The 13,362-nt window shown below is 48.2% G+C and overlaps 1 protein-coding gene across 1 annotated transcript; it reads right to left on the bottom strand.

Annotated features, from left to right (window-relative positions):
- Nucleotides 1–9,763: 9,763 nt before the first annotated feature.
- Nucleotides 9,764–13,127, bottom strand: LOC109778109 (cullin-3A). Its single transcript, XM_020336662.4, has 2 exons — nucleotides 12,759–13,127; nucleotides 9,764–11,962 (listed from the first exon to the last, which is right to left on the bottom strand). Exons 1-2 carry the CDS (start codon nucleotides 12,926–12,928, stop codon nucleotides 9,922–9,924), a joined length of 2,211 nt encoding a protein of 736 aa, XP_020192251.1. The 5' UTR covers nucleotides 12,929–13,127; the 3' UTR covers nucleotides 9,764–9,921.
- Between the last annotated feature and the right edge of the window lie 235 nt (nucleotides 13,128–13,362).

Raw genomic sequence — 13,362 nt, 5'->3', positions numbered from 1 at the left:
ACGCGAAGATCGTGCGAGCCGAAGTGAAGAACTTCTTTGAAGGGGTGAAAGCAAAGAAACATCCACCTCCGGAGGAGAAGGTAGATCCGGTGAAAGCGAAGCGCACTCTGGATGCCCTGACAAAACCACCAAAGTCTCCGCCGAAAGGCAACTATGAGCGCATTATTGCAAAGACATTTGTCGAAGCGGAGCGGTCGGGAAGTACTGTCAGTGATCAAAGGTTAAAAGAACGACGAGCTGGGAAAAAAATTGCCCAGCTCGGCGAACAAGCGAACCAATCATCCCCCCCCCCCCGCTCAAGGTATCTAAAGACATCGTCGCTAATGATCCGAGGATGGTGGCCGGTTATAGCAATCTTGGAGATTACCTGCCCGACGATGTACATTATGAAATCATGGAGGTGGACGAACACAAATACCATTACGGGAAGCCTCTCGTCAAAGATGAAAGATCTCTAACAACGATGATGCGAAGATTACATGATTGGGACATGAAAACCTGCAGAGAGTCTGATGGGATGAATACTTTGACGCTGAGAGTTAAACCGGAGCATGACCTCGTTGGAATTGAACTGCTGAATGTTCTATTTGAGGAGTTCTTCCAGTTTTTCAATCAAAAGGCCCTCGATAAATCAACGATCACTTGCTACTGTCTATAAGTAGTACTACTTCTGTCATTAAGTCTCTCTATATAGGTCAGCTCTTTCATTGCATGTATTTATAATTATCCTCACTATATTATGCAGATTGAAGATCGCCGAATTGAAGAAAAGACAAATCGATGATATTGGGTTTATTAACACAAATCTTATAGATGCATATACGGTTGAAAAACATGCCAAAGAAGCCGAGGCCAACTTGCTACGATCGTTGGTATTAAATCAAAACAAAGATATAATACTCTTTCCTTACAACTTCAAGTGAGTGTTACTGTCTTGTGCATATTCGGTTTCCCTTATTAGTCCAGGTTATGGTAATGTAATTGATGACTTATGCATGCATGCGCAGCTTTCACTATATTCTCCTAGAGATTAAGCTTGAGCAGGGAGTAGTAACCGTCTTAGACTCGAGACGAAAAGATCCCCAGGACTATGCGGACATGACTCCAATGCTCGAGAAGTAAGTTAAATCGATCATTATCCACCATATCAGCAACTTTGTTCATTTCCTGATATCAAGTAATTGTTTTCTTTGTCTGTCAGGGTTTGGAAAAAATTCACCACAAAAGCTCCGGGACTGCCAAAGAAGCTGCAATTTAGACACCCGAAAGTAAGTACTATAGTAGCATGTTCCGCACATCTCCTAGTGATTCAAGCGCTAGTTTCATCTACCATTTAGCATGCTTGCTTATCAGTTAGATTGACCTCTATTTCTTGTAAAATGGTTGTGGCAGGAACAAGGGAATGATTTCTGTGGATACTACGTTTGCGAGTCTATCCGCCACACGACCTGTGAGCGGGGCTACTCTGACGAACAATATGAAGTGCGTAAGCAATAATATTCATAATTTTATTTTATTACCATCATTTGTGTCAAGTTTCATTTATTCATATATATATGTATTGACCCCCTTCTTCAAATTAGATGTTTCGGATGCGGGATGAACTCCTAGCAGAAGATCGTATGCGAGCAATTCAAGAGGAATTGGCGGCATTCTTCCTTGACCACGTGATCGCTGAAAACGGAGAATACTATGTGGACCCTGTGTTCTTACAATTTAATTAGGAGATTATATTGTAAGAGATAATTATTGTATATATGTAGCCGGTAGTGTCAGATAGATATACGAGAACTTGTTGTTCGACCAATCTCTCGGAGAAGGAGAGGTGGTCGATATCACTTCTCTCTGTATGCATATGTTCATGACGATCTGCTGTTTCCTTCATTTGCTTACTAGCTAGCGTGTCTAGTCCTCTCTATACGTATATAGTACGTAGCGTCGACCAAGCACGGAGATAAGAGAGGACGCTTCTCTCTATTAATTAGCTAGCTAACACAATATATGAAACACCTAAATTAACCCCCCAACCCCCCCCCCCCCTTCAAAAAAAACAAAAACCCCAGCCCCTGAAATGCTGACGCGTGGATGCCTATTGGTCCCGGTTGGTGACACCAACCGGGACAAAAGGCCCTGCCTATTGGTCCCGGTTGGTGGCACCAACCGGGATCAAAGGCCCCCCTGCCTGGGCTGGCAGCAGCGGCCACGTGGAGGACCTTCTGTCCCGGTTCGTGTAAGAACCGGGACTAAAGGGTTAGGGCTTTAGTAACGACCCTTTAGTCCCGGTTCAAAAATCGGGACAAAAGGCCCTTACCAACCGGGGTAAAAGCCCCTTTTTCTACTAGTGGTACCTGCTTCTCCCTAATCTTCTTTCTTCCTTCTCCCTCTAATCTACACAACGGTGCTTCGATTCGAAATAAGCTCTACATGAAAAAGATGCACATCAATGTTAAGGTTCCATTTTTGTGCGTCGGCCGTAAATGCTCAACTTTGTGTTCACGTTTGGAGCTATTTTGGACGAATTTTGTCAAATTCTTCGCGCACAGTCGACCGTTTGAAATTTCCTTTGACAAGTAGCCTAATCTCGCAGTTCCACATGATTTTCGTGTTGCAAGATTTCTGTTTCAACGACCATAGAAGAGAAGAACTACATCTTTCTCGTGATTGTACATATGCATATGTGTGGTCTGATTTAGGACACTGCTTAACCGTTCCTCTAGGCCAGCATGGTTCCTCCTGATCCCCTCTCCCGCGTCTTGCTGCAGTGGCATCATTGTCACCGTTGTTCGTCTCGGCCTTCTTTCCTAGATCCTATTGCACTGACGTCGCCATGGCGCCCAAACTGCATGTCTTCTCCTCTATTCTCTACCTCAGAGCCCTCCTATTCATCCCTCTCGACGTCGGCGTCATTCCTCTTGACCTCCTTACCCGCGTCCTACTACACTGGAGTCGTTTTCGGCGTCGGTCATCTCGGCCTCCTCTCTCTTGTCCTACTACACTGACACTGCCATCGCGCGAGCATTGCATTCCTCCTCTCCACTATCTTTGTGCGAACTTTCTCTGCGGCGATGAGGCCAGCAACTAGTTCACCGCGTCGCTGATGGGGTCGCTCGCGCATGACTCCGTGCTCATCGTGTCGGACGCGACGCCACGACCACCGTCCACCGCTGTCGCCATGGTCCAACATGCATTGCATTTCTCCTCCCCCGTCCCCTGCCTCAGCGCTCCTCTGCGCGGACTTTCTTTGCGGCGGCGACGGTAGCAACTAGTTCGCCGCGACGCCGGCGGGAACGCTCTCCCGAGACTCCGCGCTCGTCGTGTCGGACGCGGCGCCGCGGTCACCGTCCACCGCAGTCGTGAGGCACAATATAACTGTATGTGTTAAGTCTTAAGTGTAAGTGTTAGCTCTTAATCATATCTCGCGTATGCAAGCAAACACCATGTAGTTGCCTGAGCCGAGCCAATGTGGGCAACCAAACGCTATGCCAAAATTTCTCCCCTAATGCAAGAGGCCTAGATATGGGCAACCAAGCAATGTGCATATGTCGGTTTTTTGCCTGTTTTCCCTCAACCAGGCTCCGTTGAGCCAGGCTCCATGGGCCAGGCTCAACCGACAAGGTAATCAAACATGTCCCAACTGCTCGCGCTGACGTTGGATGGGCATCAACCACACACACTGCTCTTTGAAAGCACCCGCACGCTCATCATATCCTTATCCACACGTAGGGATGGTAGTTTTGCTCATGGGTACGGGTACCCACAGGTACCCTACCCAAAAACAGTGGGCATGGGTAAGACTTAGCAAGATTTTTTATCCATGAGTAATGGGTATCCATACCCACAAAATAGTATACGGTAGGGCGTGGGTATGAAAATGCGCCCATTGGTAACCCAATGGACACCCAAAAAAATTAATAAATAAAAATAACTCCTATTGACATGTGGGGTCAACACCCAACTCCTATGGCTAAACCCGACCCCTTATTCCAATAAATAAAAATAAGTCCTATGACATGTGGGGTTAATACCCAACTCCTTTGGCCAAACCCTCGATCCCTTATTCCCTAAACCGGCCATTGCTCATAGGATCGCACCCTACGGATCACCACTCCTCCTTCATCCTATGTGGCTCATCAAAATAATGAAATCTCGACTATTCAGCAGCGGACTCTTGTCGAACCCTAAAGAAAAGCAATGGAATCTTTTCCAACACTTGGACCAGCAATCCCAAGTTCCCACCAACGCATCCCTTTGTGTCAGGCCTCCACCAATCGCTTATTGTACTCCCTTCCCTCCTCCAATAGGCCACCCACCGGAGGAGGCCACGTCGATGCTAGACTGATCACCAATCATGACTTGAATTTGAGACTCATTACTCTACTTGTTCAATATGTAAATAATGTATATTGTAACCGGTGGGTATGGGCATGGGTGTCAATTCATGCCCATGAATATTGAAATGGGTGGGTATAGAAATTTTTTTTGGGTATGGGTTTGGGGTGAGGGTTGTACCGACCTATACCCTACCCATTGCCATTCAACTCTGGTCCATCCCAAATTCCCATGGCTTCCCTCGATCCCCGGCCGTGGTGTGGATTCCCGTAGCAGCGTCGGTGCTTCAAAGGTCGCCACCAGATTTCCAGTGATGCTCCTCTCCTAAGTGTTGTCGTGCCTCCCATCCCCACCCCAGATGTGAAGAGGAACACTCCCCATGGCCGATGCCTGCTGTTTTTTGCGGCGGTGATGATGCGACGCGGCGGCGATGCTGCTCCGTCATGCTACTATGACACAGTCGTCGTGTTGTGAACCCAATGTTGCAACCCGATGTAGTGGAGGCGCCGCCACGCCGTCTTGCTGCTCTCGTCGTGCTGCTCGCCGGTGTTGTGGAGGGATATAAACCGATGTTGCAGAAGCAACGCCGTTCTGCTCGTTGATGTTGTGGATCGGCTACAACAATGTTGATGTTGCATGGCGCAACAGAGGTCATGTTGCAATAAGGTTGAATCGTGTTGCAAACGAGGGATGACTAGAGGAGAGGGGCAATCGCGGCGGGCATCACACGCATCAGACGGCTCGCGGCCCGGCCGACCTTTGCCAAAGACCAGTCGGATGGGCAGTACATTATGTTATTCTAAACAAACTTGGAAGCAACAGTAACCAATTTTAGTGTTAAAATGCTAGCGCAGTGAAACAAGCAGCGAATGTAAACGTTGATAGTGCGAAAATTTTGGGTAGAACCATGGTCTACCCGAACCTATGCTCAGGGCCACTCATCTCTGGACACATTTATCGGGATGTGTGCACAGCGGGTAAAGTAAAGTATGGCGGGAGTCATTAAAAGGAAGATTACGTGGGCTATAGTTGCTAAGTACTCCGAACCATAGGGAGTAAACCTACTAGTAGATGCTAACACGATAGGTGTAATATAAAATACCATAGTTCTTCGAACCATGCGAATGTTGTCTTCAATACACCAGCACTATTCATACTTGTTTATTCCCAGTATATGAGGGAGCTTGCTTGTTTTATTTTTGTTGTTTATTCCCAATTGTAGTCTGATTTTGGTGCATGCTTTTTTATAAGCTGTAAAACTCAACCATATTTGTGGATGCGGCATACATTTTTTTTAGATTTACAGTGTGTTAGTACATATTTTTTTTGAACATTTTTTAGGCTGTAAGACTTAACTGAGCATTTCAAATCATTCTGTACAAGTCAAACGAAGGCCCGTCCCCCGTGTCGCTCCCTGGAGCGGCTCGGGCGGAGTCCCAGATCCCGTCGCCGCCACCTCCATTCCCTCCCTCCCCCTCACCGTCGTCGGCTCACGCCACCGGGCAAAGCCCGGCGGCGACCGGCGGCGGCGGGATCTGGTCAGTTTCGGCCTCCCTTGGACGACATGGAGGCATGGGGCGCATGTCTGCGGCGGGGCGTAGGCGAGCTCCGGGCGGCGCGGAGGTGCGCGGACGCGGAGGCCATGGCTTCAGGGCAGCGCTGGTGTGCCTTGGCACGGCGCTGGTTCTGGATGCGCGAATGCCGCGGATCTGGCCGTCGCGGATGCGTGCGGCGGCGTGGATGCGCGTGTGGCGGGCGGCACTGAGGTGCAGGGGCATGGCCGCCCGGCCGCGGGTGGGTCACGGCCGTGTGGTGGCTGGTGAGGCGCGGCGTGGGCGGGCGCACGGGATGGCGAGGCCGGCGCGGATCTGGCGCGCGGCGGGGGTGAGCTGCAGCTGCAGCTCGGCTGTGGCTGTGCAAGCGTGAGGCGGCATGTGGTGGCCACGACGGGCGGCTAGGCGGAGGCCGCGGATCTGGAGGGTCCAGCGTGGTTTGAGAGGTGCGGCGGCTACTGCACCACGAGGTGGAGCCGGTGGACGTCGATCGGGGGATTGTGTGTTGTGCAGTGCTTCAGATCTGCTCGGATTCGGAGGTGTGGAGGAGCCCCGGGCGAAAGTCCAGCACTAACTTTGGGTCGGTGCCGGCAACAGCGGCGCCATGGCCATGGTGTCGTTCCCCTTCTTGAAGGTGTTGCCGTGGAGCTCCATTACACGACTCTCCGGGAGAAATCTCTAGCTTCAAATGTTCGAAGCGGGCGATGACGGCGGCTACGTCGTTTTCTTCTTTGAGGCATCGCCTTGGAGAGTCAACATTTTGCGGTTTGCACGGATCTCTTTCTCGGCGGGTACAGTGGACGCCGGGGCAGTGGCTCCGGGTGGTTTCTGTTTGTGCGCCGAGATGGCGATCTCGGAAACAATGCGAGTGGCAGCTCTATGAGGTGGGGCTCAATCTCAACATTGGTTGAGTGGCATCCTTGTCCCGCTTGGGCGGTGGGGGCGTCGGCTCGGTCGATGCGCCTCAGAGGGGGCGGTCTGACTTTATGTCGGGGCGGCGGCCCCGGATGTGGTGCGGCGTTCGTGGTCTGCGAGCAGTTGCCCTGAGTAGCGTGGGCTGCGGGCAGCTGGGCTGTGCGGCGTTGCTGCTCGAGGGGAGCGGTGGTATGTCGGGGCAGCGGCCCCGGAAGGCGATGCCAGTGGAGTGCGCTAGGCGCGACAGAGCGGTGGATGTCGGGGCGGCGGCCCGAGAGGATCTCTGTGGCGACCAGGCTTTTGTGGTAACGATAATGGTGGGAGCGATGTCGGCGACGCGGCAATGGTTGCGGTAGACGGCTCTTCTCCGACGTGTTCGCGGTATTGCCTCGGTTTGTTTGTTGCTGTGGAGTCGAAGCTGCGGTGGCAGGGCCCTGTGGTATACGATGACTGGCTGCGAGTGGCCCGTTCGGCGATCTTCCGTGGCGCCAACTTTCACCTGGTTTTGTTCTTCTGAGTTCTCCGTCAGAGTCGGAGCTGCGTTGTCTGGCTGTAGGTCGACATGTTGTCGATGAGGGTGGGCTTTGCCCTGTATGTCAATCTTTGGAGTGGGCTTGGCCCTTATTGTTCCGGTTTTTGCCCGATTTTTCATAATTAACCAGGCAATTCTCTTCTGCTTAATTAATAGATGAGGTAGTCTTTGCCTCCGTTTCGGAAAAAAATCATTATGTACAATCTTATGGATATAAAAGACTACCTGTAGTGTGTCAGTGCAAATTTACAACTTTACTTATCCTTGAAAAATTCTTTATTCTTTGTATGAATTTAATTTATATACCAGAGGGCTTTATTCTTTTCAGATTTTATTAAAAAATGTCAGGACAAAACTTCGATTTTGACGAGCTGCAGTATGTCAGTACAGATTTACAACTTTAGTTATCCTTGTACCGGAGGGCTTCAGTCTATTTGAAGTTTTCTTAGAAATTGTCAGGACAAAACTTTGATTTTCATGAGCTGCAGTATGTCAGTACAGATTTACAACTTTAGTTATCCTTGCCAAATTATTTATTCTTCGTATGAATTTAAATACCGGAGGGCTTCAGTCTATTTGAAGTTTTCTTAGAAATTGTCAGGACAAAACTTCAATTTTCATGAGCTGCAGTATGTCAGTACAGATTTACAACTTTAGTTATCCTTGCAAAATTATTTATTCTTTGTATGAATTTAAATACCGGAGGGCTTCAATTTTCACGAGCTATTTTTTTTAAAAGTGCTACAGTTCTTAGGTACGTGTGCCAGCCCATCTCGTTCAAAATAAAAAATGAGCTCACGCAGGCCTACTAGCTAGTATGTTCAATGGTTAACGCTGGTTCAGGAAGGTTAAAGGCTAACGAAGAAATTTGAATTCAAAGAGGAAACAGATCCACGTGTGAAACAGTAGTATATCCTACGACATCCACTATAGGTTCGGGTGGACCATGGTTCAGAAACTCACCTCTCTTGATAGTGTCTGGCGTTCTTCACATACATCAGAACCGAGAATTGCAGATACTGCAAAGAACTAGCAGAATTGCAGAACGTTGATAGTGTCTTGGACGCCGTCGACGTCGCCCGGATGCTGCCCGCCGGCTCCCAGGACCGGAGCGCGTGGATGCTGACCGCCGAGCAGCTCGCCGTGCTCGCCGAAGCGCAGGCCTCCTCGACGCTGGCCGCCGCGCACCGGATGCGCAGCGCCGTCGCCAGGGAGCGCTTGAACGCCGCGTTGGCCATGAACCACGGCTGAGCGCGTGTTCTTGCCGGAGCCGCCGAGGCCGACGCGCCGTTCGCCGATCGCCGTCGTCCCTGCAGGTTCTTGCGTTCTCCCAGCTTCTTTTCGATCGATAAGGCGTAGCGTAGGCGGTTCGTGGCCCAGCTTTCTGCAGAGACTTGTACGAGAGATTTTATCTGCGGATAAGCATGAATGATAGTATCGTCTGAACATCTGGGATGTGTCGTTGAACTCAAACACCTGATCAGTGATATTGCTAGGTTAGGTAGATGCACATTTTTCTGCTTCAGCTGCTAATTTTGATGTTTTCATTTTGCGGATTCACAGTTTCTACAGGAAATCTTGCCTGTAAAGAAGCATGTCGGTTGTACATTTTGATGTTGTTTGGACTTGGTAAGTCCTGAAGTCCTGATCTGTTTGAATGTTAGATGCACATTAATTTCTCTATGATTCTTCTGGAATTAGTGTATTTACCAAGATCCCATAATCAACCAATCATGCAGTATCCAGATCCAAGATATAGCTTTCTGGAATCTCTTTCAGATTCAGCCTACATTTGCTTCACCACTTCCTGTTCCTGTACCCAGTTCAATGTAGATGGCATTGTGAATATGAAACTGAATCCTGAACTTCGCCTTTTTTTTTCATTTCGTTTTGTTAGGAAAATCACAGCCTGATGCAGTTCTTTATGGTTCAGAAAATAACAGCAACACAAGCACAATAGGGGCGTTTACAACTGGGAAATGTTTGGAGAAGAATCCAGGCACACTGTTTATCTTCCACAAATTAGCAGAAAGATGCCACATCATAAGTGACATTATTAAGCTGGGGATGAATCTTGACACAGGCAGAACAGAAGCATGCGCACAAATGGGTGTGCGCATCGTAGCGTGCAGGAGCATACACAATTTGCACTCAGGCACGTCAAAGTTGCATGTACAATACAAATACTGGATGCAGAATTGCAGATGCTGCAAAGAACTAGCAGATCTTCTAGGTGAAATGATTGTGGGAACAAAACACAGGGCCCCTTTGATTCAAATGACTTCTATAGGAAATACAACATCCAAGAAAAGCGAAGGAAAATGCAACATCCAATACCCAAGAAAAGAGAAATGAAATCTGAATGAACAATTATGCATAACATAAATGCTTGGCTAGTAGTAGAATTGTTGCAGGGATTGGGGTAAAGCCTCCATTTCAATCGACCGATAACCGAATTTAATAACTGCTATTGATTTCAGTGGACAGTGCCCAACAAATAACACTGAACTCAAGCACAAGGGGAAATGTTTACAGGAATACAAGGAAGCCACCTGCTCATGAAATATCTCTTAACATTCACATGCTGGCTTTTTATGCAAGATAGCGGTATAATTTTCTATCTGCTTTGTCCCTCTCTAAGAATTCACGCTCGATCAGAGATTCTATGCGTTTCTTTATGATAACAGGGTTCGGCAAGAACCGTGCTTGCAATTGCTTGGTAACCTCAGATACAATACTGTTATGATCCAAGACCCTCCTAGATTTCATGATCCTGACGATGGCAGCCTCAATCTGAGGTTTCCTGTCCTCCTCAACTCGCTGGCGGGTCTCCTGCTTCTCTGGCTCAGATTCCTTTGCCGCCACCACTGTCCCGATCTTCACCTTAACAAGCTTGCTTGTGAACTTGTCATTGAAGTAGAATGTGTCATCCTCTGATATGTCCTTGCTCATGGGCTCTTTACGGAGAACATTCTTCCCCTTGACACAAGCAAGAGACTGGAGACATCTCTTTAGGTCTGTGGAAGGTATCTCAGTAGCTTGCTCGATGTCTTTGTAGCTAAGTCCATCAGAAGTGTTAAACAACATCAGAACACACATCTGGTAAGTGGATACATTCAGCTCATGCTTCTGGCTTTTCCCAAAAGTGGCCTTTATATCAGCTGTTCCCATATTTGTTTGCCATGTTAACCTCCGCCCACTGTGAGTTCCAAGATAATATCCACGGAATTTCTCACATACTGCAAGGATTTCAGGTGGAAGGCTGCAGGGAGGGCTGGGTTGTGTTGGCCAAGAGCCAGTTGTGAGGATGTGGACATCAAGTGTAGGACCATCACCAAGTTCTTCGGATTTCTTGGCATAGAAATCCTGCATGGTGTCCTGAGATGTCTTCATGTCAGTGAACATGCCCTCTAATTTGGAGGTGAACTGGTACCCACATTCCGTCTTGAGTTTGACTATCATACTCCTCTCAGCATCATCAGAAACAGTTTTGCCAGACAGAAGCCTTTTTGCCAAATGCTGCTTATAGTACTTCTCAAACACATCCTTCTCCTGAAGGTACCGAAACAGCATCATGACTTTGTCCAGTATACCCTCCACATCCTCTTCTGTTGCCCCTTTCAGTCCTTTCCGGAGTTTGTCATCAACATACAGTGATATGAATTCAGGTGACCTGTTGTTTAAGTTGATGAAGAACTCAAAGGATGAATTCAGAGCATTTTGGAAGGTTTTATCATTGCCAAAAGCAACATTGATGATCTTATCATGCTTATCCTTCTCATTTAACAAGCACTGAACAAATTCCACTGGGTCTTTCAATCTCTCCGGATCTGTCACCAAGTGCTTCCCTGTTTCCCTCAGGTATGAAGTCATCATATCTCTGATTGTTGATAGACCATCAGGAACCCTTCGGAATAAGGTGTACATCCTACCCAAATCTTCATATTTGTCATCTATAAGCATGTTAACAAGGCCAGAGTTTTCCATGTGGACCAATCTATGCATGTGATTGGCTATCATCTCTTTCTCCACCACGCTAGTTATCTTTGCCTCACTGCCAGCATCCAAGTAGTGTGAGACACGCTCCATTTCCTCATTGAGCCGCCTCTCAGCCTTCTTAAGGTAGTTACCACAATCACAACACTCGATGAACTCTTGAGATTCCCCACTGTAGAAGCTAGCGGAAACTTCCAAAAATGGTTTCTCAAAATCATCTTGGTACACAGCAGGACCAAGATCCATTAACATCTTTGTAATGCTCCTCATCAGGCCTCTATTGATCACTTCACCCATTCTTTCTCTGTGAATAAGATCTAGAAGGGTGTCAAGCAGCCGACCATGGATCATTGGGTAGTGAATTATATGATCCCTCCACAAATTCAGACCAAGCTCATGAACAGGTGTCCTATGGGATGTCGGGACATAAGTCCGATCCATGTACATTAGAATATCCCTGATCATCTGCAATGCCTTGTTGTGATCCATCCACTTCGCATTCAGCTCTTCCAAAAACAAACCACCCTGTGCAGCCTCTATTGATTTTGATATTTCCTTCAAACGCCATGTCATAGTGCTCTCAAGGCCATTATAGAGCTTCTCGCCATACTTGTGAAGCACCATGTTGTAGGCACTCCTGCACATGGGAAGAGAATTTACAAATTAGAGTAAGGTGACACCACAATAGCCCTTAGTAGGTATTATACTAGATCCCCCCTGCACCCTGTGCTCTTGCATAGTAGTACTAATTTACTACCAACTATCCAAATTCGGCAATATAAGAGTTCAACAAGCACTATGACTCAACATTCATATGACAAGCGATTATAAATCATATGAATATCTGAAGAAAAGCATCTATCAAGTTCTAACAATATGTTGATTCAATCTGCCTTGCAGCTTGCTGATCCATCAGAGACAGCAAAGACTGATACACACAGAAACATGTCTGTTCTATTTTGTGTTCTGGGGAAGAACAAAAATGCAAGACTAGAAAACCATGTTTTAAATATAACTCCCATAGCCGAAACAGTGGAGAGTATATTTCCCTTGAAATTCCTAGTTAAGAAGAGCTTTGTTACTTGACTGCTCATCTAGTGGAGTATAGCGTCAACAGTTAACTGAGGTCTTCGGCCACAAAAGAAGCTAATTATTCCCGTGACATTGGTAGGAGAACAAACACTGAAACGAAATCCTCTCTGATTGATCGCTTCCTGAGCACTGCACAGGATACGAACATCCAGCTTTTGTTTTCACACGATACTACCACGCGCCAGTTCGAATTGCACACACAATCTGCCCTGGAACCGCATTCTCTCGGAATTCACGCAGGCAGAGACGGATGCATATCATCTAACCAAGCGGGAGCGAGAGCGAGCGCCGGCAAGATCAATCAGGCTAGCTTAGTGCGGGCAGGGGGGGCGGGGGCCGACCTGTAGAGCTCCTCGAAGGAGAGGCCGCTGGCGTTGTGGTTGTAGATCTCGTGGATGGCGTGCTCGAGGACCTTCCATGTCCGCTCCGCGTACTTGGGGTCGAGCTCCACCCGGTGCTTGAACGCCTCGATCTTGAAGTTGCGCTTCCTGGGCGGGCCTCCGCCGCTCATCTTCGCCGCCGCCGGTGGGCCCGCTTCGCCGCCGGCGGCTGGCTAGGGTTTTCGGGCCCGCGGGGTGGGTGGACGGGACGGGGGGAGTGGGGGGAGCAGAGGCGATGGAGGGAGGAAAAGTGGGGAAAGGAAAACGAGAGCGTTCCTGCCTGCCTGGCGTCCCGTGCTGATTCGGGGTTGTTTCCAGAGAAGGACGGTGGGTTTTTTCCCCCTCGGAAGGAGGGGGATTTTCACTGCAGTCAGTTATTACAGACAGTTTGATAATCCTATACGCACCCATGATGAGAAGTGATTTTACCAAATCCACCGAACCCTGACAGCTGTACCTGACAGCTGTAGAGAAAAACTCAAAAGATGCACAGCTTATTTTGTTTCTGGCTGAAATTGATACAAAACTGTAAAACTAAAGTAGTCCGTACACACTAAATTACACG

The sequence above is a fragment of the Aegilops tauschii genome, chromosome 6 (assembly GCF_002575655.3).
Source record: "Aegilops tauschii subsp. strangulata cultivar AL8/78 chromosome 6, Aet v6.0, whole genome shotgun sequence".
Classification (NCBI taxonomy): Eukaryota; Viridiplantae; Streptophyta; class Magnoliopsida; order Poales; family Poaceae; genus Aegilops; species Aegilops tauschii.
This window is presented reverse-complemented; position numbering and strand designations above follow the sequence as displayed.